This window comes from Acomys russatus, chromosome 2, assembly GCF_903995435.1.
Source record: "Acomys russatus chromosome 2, mAcoRus1.1, whole genome shotgun sequence".
Lineage (NCBI taxonomy): Eukaryota > Metazoa > Chordata > Mammalia > Rodentia > Muridae > Acomys > Acomys russatus.
The window spans coordinates 35,888,383-35,908,508 of record NC_067138.1 but is presented as its reverse complement, the minus strand read 5'-3'; the positions used below and the strand labels follow the sequence as shown (position 1 = coordinate 35,908,508).

The 20,126-nt window shown below is 43.2% G+C and overlaps 1 protein-coding gene across 1 annotated transcript in view; it reads right to left on the bottom strand.

The window, feature by feature from the left end:
* The window catches only part of Rad54b (RAD54 homolog B), a 71,149-nt gene that overhangs the window by 15,944 nt on the left and 35,079 nt on the right, over nucleotides 1-20,126 (bottom strand). Inside the window, exons 3-8 of the mRNA XM_051160325.1 lie at nucleotides 14,933-15,127; nucleotides 10,927-11,199; nucleotides 9,002-9,164; nucleotides 6,932-7,157; nucleotides 4,491-4,698; nucleotides 119-258 (exon numbers count right to left, since the gene is read on the bottom strand). Of these exons, the coding sequence (XP_051016282.1) occupies nucleotides 119-258; nucleotides 4,491-4,698; nucleotides 6,932-7,157; nucleotides 9,002-9,164; nucleotides 10,927-11,199; nucleotides 14,933-15,127 (1,205 nt within the window). The remainder of the gene's footprint in view (nucleotides 1-118; nucleotides 259-4,490; nucleotides 4,699-6,931; nucleotides 7,158-9,001; nucleotides 9,165-10,926; nucleotides 11,200-14,932; nucleotides 15,128-20,126) is intronic.

Genomic DNA, 20,126 nt, shown 5'->3' with positions numbered 1-20,126 from the left:
ATACATTATTACTGGTGGTATCTTAGATTTAATAACATATAGTATATAAATGAATACCAAAATTATGATTCTTCCAAACATACTGCTCTTTTAAAAAATTTTTTAAAGTAAATTATACCTTGGAAGAAGAAGGCTCTCTTGATGTAATGATGGGTTCTTCATATATTTTCCTGTAAGACGACAAAGAGCCTAATATTCCTGGATTAACAAAATCAACTAATGCAAAAAACTCTTGCAAGTCGTTCTGAACTGGGGTACCTAAGGCGACATAAAAGAGGAGAGGTTGATTTGTTCTATAACCACAGAGCTCTGTGGGGAGCAACACCCTATAACTAAGGAGGATCAGCCATGCCAAAGCTTAAAATATCAATAATCATGTAAATTTTTACATCTGGCTTTAGGAGTCTGGCTGCTCCAGTTCTGAACCCCCTTCACCCTTGAGTCACCCAGAGCAGGGCATTGCCAGCAGTTCATCACCCGGGAGACAGATGGGGGTGCCCTTGAGTCGCCCAGAGCAGGGCATTGCCAGCAGTTCATCACCCATGAGACAGGGTGGGGGGTAAGAGTGGCTCCTCTGGCTGAGGGTCAGAAATCAATCCATATAACATAAGTAAGCACTGGCCTTCTAGTCTTGACTAGCACAAGGAAAGTGTTGTTTAAGCCACAGTCTGTGGCTCTTTATTACGGCAACCCTGACCCACAACATAGTAGCTCCCTAAATCCTAACCACTTTCTAGTCAACACTGACTGAGTGCTTCCCATAACGATGAGCTAGAAAGTAGCAAGTAACTGAGAACCAATGACATACATAACACTGCATATGTTCACATGCAAATCTGTACTTTCAGAGAAGAAACAGAAAAGTCGGAGCAAACGACCCTGTCATTATAAAGCAAAATATTGGTTCCAAGATCTAGCTCATCTGAGAAAGCTTGCTTGATTCAAAGCCTCTGAATCAACTAAGCAAGGCGCACATGAGCACAACAGAGACTGCAGCAGTAAAGACAGGGCCGGCAGAGGTCTGCCCCAGGGCCTTGTGTGCGTATTATAGTTAAAGCTTAGTATTTTCAAGTAACTCCTGACCGTGAGAACAACTGGGTCTCTGACTTTTGTGCCTGCTATTGGGACTTTTCTCCTCCTCTTGGAATGTCAGATCCAACTCAATATGATAGTTTTTGCTTCATCTTATTATATTCTACTTGGTCGTGTTTGGTCGCTAGCTCACAGAAGCCTGTTCTTTCCTAACAAGACACAGAAAGGGAGTGGATCTGGAGGGGTGGAGAGGTGGGAGGAACTGGGAGTAGAGGGAGGGAAGACTACAATCAGGCTATGTTATATGAGAAAAGAGTATCTTTAATAAAAAGAAAAAGAATAGAATAAAATAGATCCTGGGTTCAGTGCCTATCACCACAAAATGACAGACAGATACGGATGGACAGAATCAGACAATTCTGAAGACATAAAAAACAACTATAGCTGGGCAAGGTGGCACACACCTATAATCCCAGCACTTGGGGAGACAAAGGCAGGCAGATCTCTGTAAGTTCAAGGCCAGTCTGGTCTCCAAAGGGAGTTCAGGACAGCCAGGGCTGTTTCAGAGAAAACAAGAAACAAACCACAATACAAAAAACAAACCAAAACTATAAATACTATTTTAAATTAACAAGTTAGTTGGTGCTAGTTTTTATCCAAATTTATAGCTCCAGTAGCAAAAGTGACAAGAACAGGGAAGCAAAAACAGTCTGAAGAGTGACGAAGTACAGGCACAGCAGACAGTGACCATCCCTCTGTGAAGCCGTCTCACAAGTAACCACCAGAGCATTCTTTCTAAATGAAATACCAGAATCAATATGATAGATATGAAATCAGACTTACTCTGGAATACTGAATTAGTAGTGGGCTTCTTACTGAGCATGGGGACCATCTGTGCACTCTCCTTAAGGGCAGCTTCCCGATGTCCACGTGAGGGAATTGTTTTACTCCTGGCCTGCAGTTCTTTTCAAACCCTCATTTCCCCTCCTAACTTCTAGAGCTAACCCTTTCTATTTTATAGCTGCAACACTGGCCTCACACTAAATGGTAAGCAGAAATAATCAGCTATTGTCACCAAATTTAATCTTTCTCCCCATTGGTTCTCCACTCTAAAGGTTCTCAAGATCCACAGTTGAGCCGGGCGGTGGTGGCTCACGCCTGTAATCCCAGCACTTGGGAGGCAGAGGCAGGTGGATTTCTGTGAGTTCGAGGCCAGCCAGGCCTACAAAGCTGGGACAACAAGGCTACACAGAGAAACCCTGTCTCAAAAAAAATAAAAAATTAAAAGATTCACAGTTGGTCGTGAAGTTGGAAGAAACTCCTCAGTTTCTCAAATAGCCAAAGACATGAAAATCATCTAGATTAAGCTTTCCATTGCTCTAATTCTGTGTTTCCTTTAAAAACAGAACATTGTAAGTATGAAACACTAGCTTCTCTACTATCTGGTTTCCATGTTACTATTACATACAAACACTGATTGGTCATCTATACTAAACATTGGGCATCGAGGTACTTATGATATTTCATGCCAATTATTTTAATCCTTTTCATCTTTAATTGACTAAATTTTAAAAATTTTTTTTTAAAAAAGAAAGAAAGAAACAAGCCCAGGAAGACTGGCTCCACAGGTGAGGGGGTTGTGGCCATGCTTGACAAGCTGAGATCCATCCCTGGGACACACATGTCCTCTGACCTCCAAAGCACGTGCACACCACACACAGACACACAAAGCAGAGATAACTGGCATGTAATTTCAACATTTGTTTGGTTTGGTTTGGTTTTAAAGAAGGACGCTGGGTGTGGTAGCGCACGCCTTTGACACTTGCCCTTAAGAAGCAGAGGGAGGAGATCACCTGTGAGGTCCAGGCCAGCCAGTGCTCCACAGTGAGACTCTGTCTCAGATAAATAAACCCTTACGCTTAAAGGGTCACTAAGCTGTCGCCGAGCTTGATTGCTCATCCTGCCTCTTCCTCCTGAGCCACTGCAGTTACAGGAGTGAACTACTACACCCCGCTCAAAATTACTGTTTTGGCTTGGTTTTTGAGACAAAGTCTCAACGAATTACTCCAGCTGACCTAGAACTTAATATGTCGAGAAGGCTGTCCCTGAACTGGGGGGCAGTGCACCTCACTTTGTCTTCCAAAGGTTCAGGTCACAGGTGTACAGTGTCACACCTAGCTCAAGGCTGAACAGTTTCAAATGTCACCGCCAGGAATCACTACAGTCACTTCACAAATAAGAAGCCCAAGAACTCAATTGTTTAAAGTGTGTCCCCCTATCCCAACGCACTAAAAAAGGACGGCCGACTTGGCTCTCCCCTGTGGCTTTGGGATGTACTTCTACCTGCGAGAAGACTTAGAAAAAGAAACAAGTGGCTGCTTGTAACCCTTCCCTCTCCCATCATAACTTCACAGAAGGGCTCTGGCACGCATAACGATCAGGCAGAGGACAGGGCCACAAAGAGATCATGCCTGCAATTTATCCCATGGCTTCAGTACCACAGGGAAAGGAGGCCGGAGGGACAGTTTGGCAGTTAAAAGCATTACGGTCCTTTCTGTGGATTCAGTCCCCAGCAGGCACGGAGCATATGCCTAAATGGCAGCTCACCCTCAACAGGAACCCCAGGTCAGGGTTATCTAACAGACTTCTCAGGCTTGCATGGTACACACGCACATGCATACAAAGCATACATCACACGGATATACACAAACATTTAAATAAAGCGTTAAATGTAAGATGGTAGGGAATGGAACCATGGGTAGAAATAGAGAGGGTAAGCATCATTAGGAATGAATAAAACGTTCTTCCTTCTCCTGCCAGAATGACAAACGTGAAGAATGGTGCCGTATCAAGGTAAAGGATGAGAGAAAAGTTACATTGAGAAACTCAGACTTGGCTCTAAGTCAGGCCTTCGGCTAGAAGAGGAGGAGGTAGGAAGGGACCCTTGTACTACACGTGGACTATCCCACCTTTCCAGACAGCCTGGGCCGAGAGCTCAGCCCAGCACTAAGGCATGCACACACAGGGTCGCAGGAAATGTCTGCCACGTGACAGGCAGTCCCATTTACATGCAAGTCCTCCAGCCCTCACAACAACTCTATGGCATGATGCCATTACAGCCCTATTCCACAGACAAGGAAAGCAAGGGGCCAGGAAGGTAAATTCCTTTTTCTCAAGTTGCTCAGCTTTACTGGCAGCCTGGGAGAGCAAGCACAGCCCGCCCAGTCCCATCACCCAAGCTCTTTACTAGGATACCATTAATTCTATTCCTCAAAAGGCCCAGAAGCAGGGCTGCAGAAACTGCACCAGGACCTGAAGATTCAGATCAATTAACAGAGGCTTACTCATATGGATTCCCCCAACACCGCCAGCTCTTTCTATGTCAAGCACAAGATTACAAACTGTAAAGGTTCGTTAGCCAAAACTTCCATTGCGTCATCCCCAGAGTGAGTACTAACCAGTCAGAATTACTCTCTTCTCACAAGAGAGGCTAGAGAGGGCTGCAGTTGTCTTAATACTACTGTTCTTCAAGCGATGTCCCTCGTCACAGATCAGAAGGTCAAATTTTATACTCTTAATCTGATCTAGAGAGCGAAGTAACATTTCATAACTGATGATGAGAACAGAATAAAATGTAGATTTGATAAACTCCTCCACTTTATGGTCCTGAAAAGAGAAAAACAATATTTAATAAACCACAAGCAGAAACCATGAAATCAAATCTAAACAACATATTTTGCCATTCAGTAACTAAGTACTGGACTCGATTTGACCCTTCCTGCCTGCCTTCTCACTGGGAAGGGACGCCTAAGTCTGCCTGTGAATGAAGGCTCCAGTCACTGACTCAGCTCAGCTCACTGTGTTCTTTTCCTCCCCTCTGAGCTCTCTTGGGTTTCTCTCCCCTACAATGGCTCTAAATCCCAGGAACACAGGGCCTAACTGACGACCATCTTAAATAAAAGGACCAAAATGACCCCAAGCAACAGAACCTCCCCAGCATCAACAAAGCACCCCAGTAGCTGACCCTAACGTAATGGTCTCAGGTCATACCAAGCGGACCACAGGCCCACCAGGACGGCCCAGGCTGGTCCCCTTCTCCTTGGTCTCAAGGGGAGGTCTGGATGACATAGTGGGCAGGGGGAGATCTGGTCTATCTTCCATTAGTACCAGCACACTAACCCCATCATAGGCCTCCATTCTTATGAATGTATCTAGCCCTATCTCCTCCCAAGGCTCCATCTCCTACAGCGTTACAAGCTCCTGAATGACTTCCGATGGTTGACTTATGATATTTTGATTTGAAAATGATACAAAAATGGCTGGAGAGATGGCTCAGCGGTTAAGAACACTGGCTGCGTGTCTGGAGGTCCTGAGTTCAACTCCCAGCAACCAAACACATGGTGGGTCACACTCATCTATAATGAGATCTGCTGCCCTCTTCTGTCTGATGCTCTTTTCTGTCTTGCAGGCATACATGCAAATAGTGTTCATATGCATAAATAAATAAATCTTTTTTTTTTTAATGGTACAAAAAAATATCCATAAAGCCATTCTGTTTTCTTGGTATTCAGTAAAACAAATAAAATACTCAATAGTCTATTATAAAACAGGTTTTGTAAGGTGACTATATACAATGTTAGCAGGCAATCTCTATTCAGGCCTCCCCTCCCACATACTGACAGGCACCTACTGGGTCACTGTGAACCTAGATGGAGTAGCCTTGCCACTGTCATGGAATCTCATCTGGGAAGTGTGTCTAATATTGTCCCCCACCGTGCTCCATGTTTCCTGCCTGTGAACCTCTCTATCCTCAAAAGTTATGCAAAGAAACTCCCACTGCTGCCTCTTGGACCTTGATTCTCATCAGAGACACTGCCATGCAGTCTCTCTGAGTCATGTCGTTGTCCTTGTCGCTCTGCCCAAGTCATTAATACTTCTAAAAAAACTCCTTAGTCCCCAGTAATCCCGATCAGTGTCATCTTGAACCAACTGCCCACATACAAAACCTGAGTCAGCCTCAGTCTCTCTCTGTCTCTGTCTCTTTCTGTCTGTCTGTCTCTCCCTCCCTTCCTCCTTCCCTCCCTCTCTCCCTCCCTTTGGCCTTTTTCCAAGACAGGGTTCCTCTGTGTAACCTTGGCTGTCCTGGACTCACTCTGTAGACCACTCTGGCCTCAAACTCACATAGATCCACCTGCCTCTGCCTCCCTGAGTGCTGAGATTACAGACGTGCAATACCGCACCTGGCAAAACCTGAGTTTTTCAAGTTACAAGCTAATGAATGTGTTTTGAGCACATTTAAAGTAAACTAGGCTAAATGATACAGAAACATTGCATGAATTCATTTTACACACACACACACACGTGCGCGCACGCACGTGCATCCCAGCCTAGGTCTCATTATATAGCCGAGACTGGCTTCAAATTCTGGATCCTACTGTCTAAGTCTTCAAAGTTCTAGGATTACAGACATGTGCCCAGCTGCGTTTCCAACTCACGATATTACATTATCACACAGCAAGAAAATGACTGTTTGCACCCTGAGAGTCAGTGCCTGAACATATGAATCTGAGGGACCAAAGGTAACATCCCATAACAACTCCATTTCTGTACAAGGAGCTCACAGAATTCCACACACTCAAAAAGCTAAAAACTCAACTATGGACTTAAAAGGCTAGATATTTTAATAACGGCTAAGAGGCCAGATGTAATGGCACACACCATTAATCCTAGCATTCGGAGTGCAGAGGCAAACAGATCTCTGTGAGTTCAAGGACAGTCTGGTCTACAGAAGGAGTCCAAGACAGTTAGGGCTGTTACACTGAGAAACCCTGCCTCGAAAAACAAAACAACCAAAAAATAATAAGGATGGCTAGGGCTTAAACCTTTAAAACTCCCTTACCTGATCAACAGTGAATATCTTGATTCTTTCACTTCCCAGCCATTTTTGAAATTCTTTCCTCCAATTATTCACCAAGCTTCCAGGAGTGACAGTAAGTGTCTTCCTTATGACTGGCTTGCCTCCATAGGGTCCCTGACACTGTAAGGTCCAGATGAGTGAGATGCACTGCAATGTTTTTCCTAAACCCATTTCGTCCGCAAGAATAGCACCACATCTGCCGTTCGCTCTGTTGGAAACATCACACTTTCATGAATCGCAATGGGAAAGTATTTCATGCCCTCACATCATCAAGAACAGGAAACTGGGACTAATGATCCTGGAGACTAGTTGAGTGTTTCATCTAGCTGATTACAACCTATGACTTTTGAAGCTTTAACAGTTATAACCATTATGTATTGTGAATCTTAAATTATGGACCTGAACATAAAGACTCCGTTACTGTCGTCTATACATAGTTGAACACTAGAAATGAATTACAATTCTGTATCTACACTGGGATAAATTATATGGCAATGGTCCTCATGACTAACATCTGAGCACTTTTAAATCCATTTCAGCATTAGAGGTCAAAACATTGAAATCTTAGTCACCAAGATCTGAGCTGAAATTATTTAAAATAAATATATGCTACAATTAAAATTTATCATTCTCTGACAGACAGTGGAGTCCTCAATGTCTGATGTCCTACAATTAATACAAGTTACGATGAAAAGTCATTAGGATATTTTCCTGTGGACATCCATCAGGATCTCTTCCTCACAAGGCATGTAACGAGCCAGGCACTGTGGGACACACCTGTAATCCCAGTGCAGTGGAGGCAGAGACAGGCAGATCCTGAGGGGTCACTGGCCAGCAAGTATGTCAAATGGGCAAGTTCAGGCCAGTAAGAGACCGTATCTTAAAATAAATAAAATGAAATGAAACAATTTTAAAAATTTAAAAAACAAGATAGACAGCCCCTGTGAAATGACACCTGAAGTTGACTTCTAGTGTCTATATGCACGGCACACAAGTGCATGCACACACACAGGAGGAGGATGAATAAACTCATCACAGGTTAGTCAGATCCGCTTGAGACGCTTCGGCTCTGGACTGAAGCTCCTGGCGGAAGTGAAGTCTGAAGGGAACTAAGATGCACCAATACAGCTTGTAACACTCCTTCCTGAGTTCTCTTATCTCCTCAGCCATTAGCATCCTCAAGGTTGCTTATGTTCCGTGAGCCTCAAGCCAAAAAAGTGTGCTTTCCAAAAGCTACACGTTTCATAGCCATGTGTCTTTGTGAGCAGGGAAGCATAAACTTCGCATGGCTAAGTCTGAAAATAGACATTTTGTTGACACCTATAAAAAGTTGGTTCAGTGTGAAAGTGCAGATTAAATAAAAATACTTGGTAAGGTTAGAAAAGTACATACAAAGCCCTGGGTGCAATCGCCAGCATAAAAAAGCTTATATATAGCCGGGCGAGGTGGCACACGCCTTTAATCCCAGCACTCAGGAGTCAGAGGCAGGCAGATATCTGTGAGTTCGAGGCCAGCCTGGTCTACAAACTGAGTCCAGGATAGCCAAAGCTACACAGAGAAACCCTGTCTTGGAAAACCAAAAAGAAAAAAGTTTATATGTATATGTGTGTGGGCATGTACACACATCTATAAACACAAACTACATGTGCATATCTTAGAAACCAACTAAAAGCTGATCTGCCTTACCCTGTATCTAACACTGCTTTTTGTTAACTGCATAACTGGGAATTAAATCTCTCTATTCTTATCATTGTCCATAAAACAAATCTGGTATTTTCTCTACCTAACTCACACAAGTTTTTGTGAGAAGCAAGTGAAATAATATTTATAAAAAGACTAAATTAAATGAATCATAGGAGGTGGCGGCCCCTTAAGCTCCTTGCTTCTGACAGTCTCAATCCCACATAGCACATGGCTTCCACCAAGAACCACTGTGGACAAACGCACACATTTAGTACCATGCCTGTCCTACCAACTAACATCTATGGTGCAGAGTTGAAGTTCATTCTATCAGATTCTTCTGGAAAACGCTGTTACCATTTATTTTCCTACCTCATCCCCATCACGCACTCGTAGAGGAAGAGGACCCCCTCTTTCTGATGTGGTCGGAGGTGATGTGCAAGGTGAGGGTCTATCACCACATCCACAAGGGGAAAGCTGTTCCTATTGAACACCCACTGGTGGTTCTTGTCTGGTCGCGGCATAACAAGGGAATCTTAAAAATAAGGTAAAAGTATAAAGGTAATATCACTTCCAGCAACAACATTATCTCCTTCCCACTATTTCTACACCAGAGCTGCTTGCTGTCTTTTACAGTGAAGTGTGTGTGTGTGTGTGTGTGTGTCTGTGTGTGTGTGTGCGTGCGTGCGTGCGTGCGTGTGTGTGTGTGTGTGTGTGTGTGTGTGTGTGTACACTAAGGATAGATATGCACACATGTTATCCTAACAGTCAGAGGCAGGAGAAGGAAGATAGGGAGTTTAAGACCAAAAGAGGGGAAAAAGATAACAGTTGAGATGTAATCTAAATAAATTAATTTTTTTTTAAAAAGGGGGGGGGAGGAAAAGGAGAACAGGGATGGGGATGGGAGAGAAAGGGAAGAGGAAAGGAAGGGGAGAGGAAGTCACACTTCATGTGCTCTGAAGTGCTGCAGACACTGAACTTCACTTCCGCCTAAGAAGGACTTCAGTAAGCACAGCATTCCACATGCAGGGAACAGAGTCCAGGTCTTCTGCAATCAGTGGATGAATAGAGAGAATCCTGTGGTCTCTCATCAGAAGACATGGCACATCTTCCTAACAGTTCCCCAAGAGGCTCTCAGGGAGGAGCTGAGACTAGACAGGGCAGAGAGTGAGATCAGGAAGGATGAAGCCCAAAGCTACAAAATTAGCATGTGAGATGAGCCTACTGACAAAGAGAAAGGCTGGAAATCCTCAGGCATAGGCCAACTAGAACCAGCAGGAGCCGCTGGAAGCGGACTCCAGACCTCAGAGGAAGACCGTTGGCTCAGTGTAAACACATGACACAGAAAGCATCCCTGAGGAAGCTCAACATATGGGAAGGAGCCAGAAAGCCTGTGATATGGAATAGAAGTGTCCATCCTTTCTGCAGCACTGACATAGAGCTCCTAAACTTTCCCTCTGTTCTAAGGCATCTTCCCCTCCTTGGAAGTACACTATTTATTAATAAACCGTTTCTGCTGTAGCTATGGCCCTGCTCAATGCTTTCTTCTGGGAAACAAGAACCTGGAAGTTCCTGTAGATGCACACCAAATGCCAAGATCAGTATACATCACTGCAATTACGAATCTATGTGTTAAATAGCTCCCAACAGCATTTGACAGCATCATTATTCTTCCTGTGAAAGAGTACATCTGAACATAATCTTCTCCTCAAATCTTCAATTTTTTAAAAATTTCGTACAAGTACATGTGTAGATAGGTGTGTGCGTGCCATGGAATCTGAGGCCAGACAACCTGTGGGAGCTGGTCCTCTCCTTCCACCATGTGTGTCCTAAGAATCAAATTCAGGTCACCAGATTCGGCAGCGGGTGCCTTTGCCCACTAATCCACTTCCAGACCCTCACCTCTAAGTTTTTGTTTTGTTTAGTTTTTGGTTTTGAGACAAATCTCAATATTTAGTCCAGACTAACTTTCAACTCACTACGTAACCCAGGCTGACCTCAACCATTTGCAAATTTTAAAACAAAATTTAAATGCCAGTTCACATGTCAAAAATCTTTGGACAGTAGCCAGGCAGTAGTATCACATGCCTTTAATCCCAGCACTCAGGAGGCAAAGGCAGGCTGATTGATCTCTATGAGTTCTAGGCCAGCCTGGTCTACAGAGCGAGTTCCAGGACAGCCAGAGCTACACAGAGAAACCCTGTCTTAAAAAAACAAACCAAAACACAACACAAAACAAAAACAACTTTATAAACAATGAAAACAGAATGAATGTTCAATGGTCTTTAAAGTCTTACTTGGTGCATATGGGTCATGGCGTGGTTTGCAATTCTGCTGTTTATATTCCTTTGCCTGAGCTGACTGACAGACACTTTTGAGAGGGTTAGAAAAGCATTTCCTGGCATCCTGAGAAGTTGGGACAACAGGGCTTCCTCTTCCACACTGAAAACACTTGCCACTGTTGAAGTCGTCGGAAGAGATTGTACCCAGGATTTCTATTTCTTTTCCACCAATCATCAGTGTTTGGCCTTCTTCTATGTTTTCAAACTCTTTGAATTTATATCCAATGCCTTTAAGAAAAAAACAAACAAACAAATTAATTGAACTGACATTCTAAGAAAACTTAGTTACCTTCCCATGACTGTAAAGAATAAACACTGTACTTTGTATATAAATTACATTGTATACCTCATCAGCCAAGAACATAATTTATCATTCTGATTTAAGAAAAAACTAAGAGTCATGAGATAGCTCAAAATGATAGGTGAACAAGCCCAATAACTCATTTAATTCTCAGAACCCACATAAAAAGCCAAATGTGTGTTTTTTAATGCAATAGTATCTATAATATCAGTACTTTTTAAAAAGATTAATTTACTATTTATTTACACATAAATAATATATGCGCTTATGTTGGTGCTGGAATGCAGATCCAAGGGAAGAGCAATATGTACTTTTAACTAATAAACACTATCTCCAGTCTATTTATCAGCATTCTTACAATAAAATGAAAATTTTGGAAGAGAAGAATGTCTTGAAAGCTCTTGGGCAAACTATCAAAGAGCTAGTACCAAAAGTTGTCCTCTTACCTCTCTCCCCCCACACATATACCATTGCGCATGTGTGTATGCACTCGTGTGCTCGCTCTCTCGCGCACACGCTCTCTGTCACCGCACATACACATTAGATGGATAAATGGATAGATGGATGGATGGGTGGGTAAATGGATGAATGGATGGATGGATACATTTAAAGAAGTATTTAAGAAATTAACACAGCTGAAACGACCCCCGCTGGCAGTCATATCCACTGCAAATAGCAAGAGTCGTGAAGCCAGCACAGCTGTTTGACACAGCTCCAGCAACACTGAGCCAATGCTGGAATCTCTGTCATTCTGCCTCTCACTTTGGATTTTGGTCTCTACATGTTGCATTCTTGGGGACTTTCTGCATTATGACTCATTTTCTGTGTTTTCCTGAGACTATTATGCCTGAGTCATGTTAGGGAAATCTTAAAATTAACTTTATCTAGCCCTATTTGGAAGTCCTTCTTATGCCCTAGAGATCATTAAGCAAAGATGAGCACACAGCTAGATGAGGCCAAGGCTCTAGAAATCCTCGTGGGGTGTTTGCCCCGAGCAGACTCAAACAGTATAATTGGTGCAGGGTAAACAGAGACAACTGACCAACTGACTGGCCAGGAGAATAGGTTACAGACCTCCATTTAAATATGCTGAAAGCTCTCTGAAAATGTAGTTTAAAGATAGGGGGTCATACAAGGTACACCCCTGGAGAAACACAACTCAGTAAATAAGATAGATGGACTAAAATAAACTTTTCCTACTTTATAGCATAGATGATGAAACATATAGTTTTTTAAAAAGCTAGGTATTAGTATTTGCTGTTCATAAAAAAAAAAAAAAAAAAAAAAAAAAAAAAAAAAAACTGGTTCAGATATTCTGTTTGTCTGGAGTGCTTTCAGACTGCAAACACTACCAGTCTAGAAGCAGGCTATCATATAATAAATGTGTTTGCTTTGGGGAAGACATTCTTTGGATTCTTTAAATTGTAGTTATAGGGCTAATAAAATCTGTTCCGTTGATATTTTCTCATTGTGACTAACTTGTGACCCTGGAAATGTAATGAAAAATCAAACACATACTCTGTACTTCCCGGATAATCACTAGTCTGTGTTTGTTCTGTGAAAGCAGTATAAAGACAGAAGCACCTGATTGCATGTCAGAGCCTCCAGATTCCTGTGGGCACCTGACTCCCTCCCTCCCTCCCTCCGCTGCCTCCTCATCTTCTCTGCAGGCCACCCTGTCAGCAAGGGCCATCTGCAGAAGCTCCTCACCCACCCAGCACCCAACCTCACTAAGATAGGCACGTAAGTAGTGGCAAGACGGGAGAGAAAGAGCGAGTGTACAATGAAGAGAGGCGGAGCTGGATACACAAGGGTAGTGAGGGGCCGCCTGGTGTGAGTAGCACGCACTGCCAGCCTAGGCCATGGTGAGATCCTGGCCCATGCTGCCAACAAAGACCATGAGGGCTTCCCTGGTCTGGGCTGCAGATGCCAAGATGATGTTGGAGGGCTGCGTAGCACTGGCCCTGCCCCTCCCTGGCTGCAGCACTAGGGAGGGCTGCCCATTCCAGCTGGCAGGAATTCTCACTGAAACAGCTATCTTAGCACTTCCTAACTATCACTTACACTGCCTTCTCCTTACTAAGCTATAGATTGTAGTCACATCTGGATCTTTACCCCTAGCATAGTAGCTGGCACATAAGCTAAAAAGTCAAACAAACTATAAACTATATTTTTAAGTGAGTGAGTGAATATATACAACAGATTTATAATTTGGCCAAACCCAAAACTAAACAAAACAACTAGTGTGCCACATTCTGGGTCTGCAGACTACTCTGTATCAGGACATGTTACACTGGGAGCTGCGCAGCAGAAACAACGGTACCCTCCAGCCCAGCAGTGTGCATCTATCAGGAGCTGCGCAGCAGAAACAGTGGTACCCTCCAGCCCAGCAGTGTGCATCTATCAGGAGCTGCGCAGCAGAAACAGTGGTACCCTCCAGCCCAGCAGTGTGCATCTATCAGGAGCTGCGCAGCAGAAACAACGGTACCCTCCAGCCCAGCAGTGTGCATCTATCAGGAGCTGCGCAGCAGAAACAGTGGTACCCTCCAGCCCAGCAGTGTGCATCTATCAGGAGCTGCGCAGCAGAAACAGTGGTACCCTCCAGCCCAGCAGTGTGCATCTATCAGGAGCTGCGCAGCAGAAACAGTGGTACCCTCCAGCCCAGCAGTGTGCATCTATCAGGAGCTGCGCAGCAGAAACAGTGGTACCCTCCAGCCCAGCAGTGTGCATCTATCAGGAGCTGCGCAGCAGAAACAGTGGTACCCTCCAGCCCAGCAGTGTGCATCTATCAGGAGCTGCGCAGCAGAAACAGTGGTACCCTCCAGCCCAGCAGTGTGCATCTATCAGGAGCTGCGCAGCAGAAACAACGGTACCCTCCAGCCCAGCAGTGTGCATCTATCAGGAGCTGCGCAGCAGAAACAGTGGTACCCTCCAGCCCAGCAGTGTGCATCTATCAGGAGCTGCGCAGCAGAAACAGTGGTACCCTCCAGCCCAGCAGTGTGCATCTATCAGGAGCTGCGCAGCAGAAACAGTGGTACCCTCCAGCCCAGCAGTGTGCATCTATCAGGAGCTGCGCAGCAGAAACAGTGGTACCCTCCAGCCCAGCAGTGTGCATCTATCAGGAGCTGCGCAGCAGAAACAGTGGTACCCTCCAGCCCAGCAGTGTGCATCTATCAGGAGCTGCGCAGCAGAAACAGTGGTACCCTCCAGCCCAGCAGTGTGCATCTATCAGGCTCAGCCCTGGCCTCCTTGTTCTGTATTTCAAATTTTTATTGAGTGGTACTGAGACTGGGTATCACTAACCTTCTAACAATAATGGCAGCTCTTTACAATTTCAATCATTTAACATTGGGGTAGGGGGGAACCAAGACAAACTCCTTAATCTCAGACAACTAAGACAGCTACAGCTGATTGGCTCCTTTCAAAGAAAATTAAACCACGGGACGGAATTTGCCCTAATGAACTAGCATAGCTCATAAGAGCATTAGGTTCACTATTACAAAAAACATTATCTATCATACAAAGCTGAGGCATAAAACTGAATTAAATAACATCCCAATCTGTCCCTTTAGAAAGCCCAATTGTGTTCCAATTGTACAGCCACGAATATATACTAATTTTAGGCCCAAACATAAATACAGGTAATATATACCACAGTACCTCTTCCAATGTCTTTGCCTTCCAAATCCTTCAGTGTGAAGGACCTTCCTTTTACAATAAGAATAGCATCACCTTCCCATTTTTTGTGTTTCTTCTTTGAAGCTTTACACCAAACAACACTGAAATATTTAAGGAAGCTACTAGATTCCTCTTCTTGGACCTTGGGTTCTAGGATTTCCTTAGAGGATGAATGAACTGAAATAAAAAATAAATTTAAAAACATCATTATTGAAGATGACTTTAATACTACGGCAGTGTGTTCTACCAGTAACTCTGGAATGCTGGAGGCAGAGGCAAGAGGATCAGTTCAAGGTCATCCTTGCTAGATATGAGGCATATCTAAGCCATAGGAAAGTCTGTCTATAAAAGCAATAACAGCAACAGTAATAATAATATGCATAAGAAAATCAGAGTGTGCCAAGAAAGAATATATTAATCATTTGCATTAAAAATTCAGAGTAGCTGGGAGTGGTGGCACACACCTTTAATCCCAGCACTCGGGAGGCAGAGGGAGGCAGATCTAGGCCAACCTGGTCGACAAAGCAAGTCTATGACAGCCAAGAATACAAGAGAAACCTTGTATTAAAAAACAAAAAACAAACAAACAAACAAACAAAATCAGCGTATGCTAAGAAAGAATATAGACTATCTGTGGTCAGTGAGTAATGGCACTTCCTGCCAAGCCTCACAGTCTCAGTTTGGTCCCAGGAACCACATGAAAGAAGGAGAGAATCAACTCTCCCACAAACTGTCATCTGAGTTCCAATCACAAATGCCTCCAGCACAAAATACTAATAATCATAAAGTGCACGCCCTTAATCCCAGCACTCAGGAGGCAGAGGCAGGCGGATCACTGTGAGTTCGATGCCAGCCTGGTCTATAAATTGAGTTCAGGACAGCCAGGGATACACAGAGAAACCCTGTCTTGAAAAACAAAAACAAAAAAAGAAAGAAAAGAAAAATCATAACCAAAATCATAATGAATATAAAAAATTTTTAAAGTATTTGACATGGTCATTTTAGTATTTTAGAAACTGAGAGGTCCATATTTAATTTTTAAAAATTAAAATTTAAAAAGACTGAGAGGTCCAAATACCGGTTGCAAACATTACCATGAGTATAATGATCATAATGTCTTGTCATCCAGAAGCCATACAAATTCACCTGAAATAGTGACATATCACTGTAAAACCTAGTTTTTTTCCCCAATGTCTAGACATGGAGAAATAAAATTGTTTTAATGACTGATTTAATTAACATGACAAACTGAGGAAATTAAGCTTGCAGAGTTTTCTGAAATTAAAAAGTTCTATTTTTCTTTCACTTATTTATTTTTAATTAATTATTTATTATTATATATACTGCTCTGCCTGCATGTATACCTTCAGGACAGAAGAGGGAATCAGATCACATTATAGATGGTTGTGAGCCACCATGTGGTTGCTGGGAATTGAACTAAAGACCTCTGGAAGAGCAGGCAGTGCTCTTAACCTCTGAGCCATCTCTCCAGTCTCCATTTATTTTTAATTGACAAAATGTATGCATATTATGTTGTACAACTTATACGTGGTGTCTTGACTGACACCTCGCCCGTCGCCCACCCCATCCCCATGGCTGCCATGCTCTGCCTCTACCCCAACACTTGCAGATGCTGCACACAAGTGAATTCATACCGTAGCTGCTGCCTGCTTCACTTGCATATTCTCCTTACTCACCCATGAGGCCACAAATGATAGGATTCTGTCTGTCTGTTTGTTTTTCAAGACCGGGTTTCTCTGTATAGCCCTAGCTGTCCTGGAACTGGCTTTGTAGACCAGGCTGGCTTTGAACTCTTGAGAGATCTGCCTGCCTTTACCTTCTAAGTGCTAGGATTAAAGGTATGTGCCACCACCACCTGGTATAGCCACCATTTCTTAACAAATGCAGTTTTGCTAACTCAGAGTTGGTATACCTAAATTTTGTCAGCATTGTATTAATCTACGGATTTTTTCAGAAACTGATTAGTTTTAAAATAAATTAGAAAAAAATAAAAATAAATAAATAAAATAAATTAGAGCGTATGGGCTAGGCATGGCGGAGCCCAGGATACGATATGATATATGTTCCAGGCTAGTCTGCACTATATATTGAGGATCAGGGTTTTTTGTTGTTTTGTCTGGTTTGTTTTTGTTTTCAAGACAGGGTTTCTCTACATAGCCCTGGATGTCCTGGAACTCATTTTGTAGACCAGACTGACGTCAAACTCAGAGATCCACAAGCCTCTGCCTCCCAAGTGCTGGAATTAACAGCATGCGCCACCATGACCTCCTCACTATAGTGAGGATCTTGCTTTAAAAACAAACAAACAAAAAACCATCTTGGTCATGTGTTGATTATTTTTATTGTTTCTAATTATCAGAGAGAAAGTGTTAGATTCAGGGTGGAAGCCAAGAAAACTCACTTTAGACACAGAAGCATAAAGTGAAAGCTTTATTTTCTGAGCTTAGGGAGGTGGCCAGTTCAGGGTCTAAACTGTGTCCTTGAGGATATTGCAGATTTAAAGGTAAAAACTGCAATTAGCTCATTCATGGGGGCAGATGGTGGAACAGGGTAGTCAGCTCTGACTCAAGTTAGTTTTCTAACAAGTAGTTTTAGCTAACCTTGAAAGTGTGCCTGGGAGGCTGAAGAGATGGCTCAGCAGTTGGGAGCACAGACTGTTCTTCCAGAGAACCCAAGTTCAATTCCCAGCACCCACATGGCAGCTCACAACTGTCTGTAACTCCAAAATCTGATACCCACAGACATACAATGCACATAAAATAAAAATAAATTATTTTTTAAAAAAAAAAAAAGAAAATTAAGAAAGAAAGTGTGCCTGGCAGTTGGAGGCAGCCGGGCTCGTGATTGGGGAATTTTTGCTGATTAATAAGGCCATCGGGTCTGTTGGGCATAAACATAGTTTGTGGTCAGCCTGGCCTTGTTAGAGATTCTTTTACAGCAGCGATGAGCTGAGATGATGGGGCTGGTGGGCCTGAAATAACAACATCTATAGTCATGCTACCCCAGAGGAGCAGGCCTCAACAAATGTTTAAGGTTTGTACAAGAAGGACATTTTTGGTCAATTTGTGAACTGTAAAAAAGAGAAAACGCTGTTGGGGTTAAAGCGATGGCACATACTGTTCATTTAGAGGACCCCAGTTTGCTTCCAGAACTCACATAGAGGGCTCGTAGCTGTCTGTAACTCTAGTTCCAGGCCCTCTTTTGACCTCCATAGGCACCAGGCACATTCACAGAACACAGACAAACACGTAAACAAAATACTTTTTAAATGTGGGGTGTGGTTATTTTCAAATAATTCCCACCAGAGCAGTCACTATTCATTGAGCAAAAACTCACTGCGTCTTTAAAACTTGTTCTTCTGCTTTCTGTGTATTATCCAGAAAAAAAACAGAATTTCTCTTTAAACAGTTCAAGACTGCCCAAAGTTAAGGGACACCTTATCAGATGCCTGGATACCTAGGTGTGGCAGCAAGGGTGAGGGAGGCTGAGGAAAGACCATCACAGGGAAACACCAGCTCGGGCTACATACCAAGTTCCGGATTGGCCCAGGCTTACATAATTAGACCTTGTCTCAGAATTTTAAAATGCTGGAAAGAAATATAGTAAACATTCTGTTGTAATTCCAAAAATGCTATTGTTATATCCAATATTCCCATTCCTGAAAAAGGACAATTCAATTCTGGGAACTCAGAAATTATAAATAATTTTAAAACTGAAAGACTCTCAGATTCAGTAGTATTCTTTCATGGAGCAGCAGGTGAGCACACACTGGAGCCAGAGCAGGCAGGCAGGCGGCCTGGGGCAGAGCATTGAGTGGCCTTCAACAACATACTTAACTCCCCTGTGTCAGCTGGGAAGTGGGCAGGGGGGGCAGGGCTGGGGGAGGGGGCTGGCACGACACCTCAGCGGATAAAGCATTTGCACAAGCTTGAAAACCAGTTAAGACTCCCAGCACCCAGCACCTACCGTCAGGAGGCAGAAACAGGAGATTCCCCAGGGCAAGGTGGCCAGCCAGACTATCTGAAATAGCAAGCACTGGCTTCAGTGAATGACCCCCGCCCCAGAAAGTAAGTAGAGAGCTATGACAGAACACATCCAATATCAAGCTGGGGCTTCTAGATGCTCATGCACACACATGTTCACACACACAAGAATGCACACATGCGCATGCAAAGAAACAATATTACAGTAATACCTACCTCAAAGGTGTGTGTGTGTGTGTGTGTGTGTGTGTGTGTGTGTGTGTGTGTGTGTGTGTGTAATGCTTGGAATGCATTTCCCACATAGCAAGCGCACCATAAATTTTGACTACCACAAATCAACACTTTGGTTCTTGCCCTTCTGTCATTTAACCCCATGGGTCAGGGAAGGGAAAAGATGAGGGACTCCAAAGAGTAAACTGATGGCCACTAGGAACAGCAGCAAGGAATATAACCACACTACCCATATGACAGAAAAACTGTAATTTACCATTTCCCTGACTAACAACTCCCAAATCCCACCATAAGTCTTTTTTTGTTTCTGAAATTCACCCGCTTCTAGCTGCTTCTCCTAGACCAGAAGCATACTTCCTAAGTCAACACAAAAAAGTAATCAGGAGACTCGAGGACCCTTTAGCAAGAACAAAAGGATAAAACCAACTCTTGAGGAAGACAGAGTAACTTATTAATAACAGACATCTCGTCTTTTTCTCACTGTACAGGATCTCACTGTATATGGGGCTGATACACAGAACTCACAGAGCTCTGCCTGAATGCTAAGTTTAAAAATGTGTGCTGCTATATCCAGCCTTGGCATTTGTACTATGATCAATGGTTCCTAAGAATGGGATGACATAAATATGCATCTTTAAGCACAAGCCTTTACATCCTTTTCTATTTTAACAATTCTAAATATTCAAGTTGTTTTCAAGAGAGCAAATGAAAAGTAAAGGGTTTTATGTAACCAATTCCAAAACTAAATATTCCTGTAAATAATTTTTTGATTGAAATTACCTAAACCTACAGAACTTCAAAATATGCTGTCTTTGCTACTCTTCCACTGCTGTGAAGAAACAAACTTAAGGAAGAGAGCCTTAACTGTGGCCTGAAACTTACAGTTCCAGAGGGTCAGGCTGTGCCCACCACTGCAGGATGTGTAGAAATTGGGCAGTCGC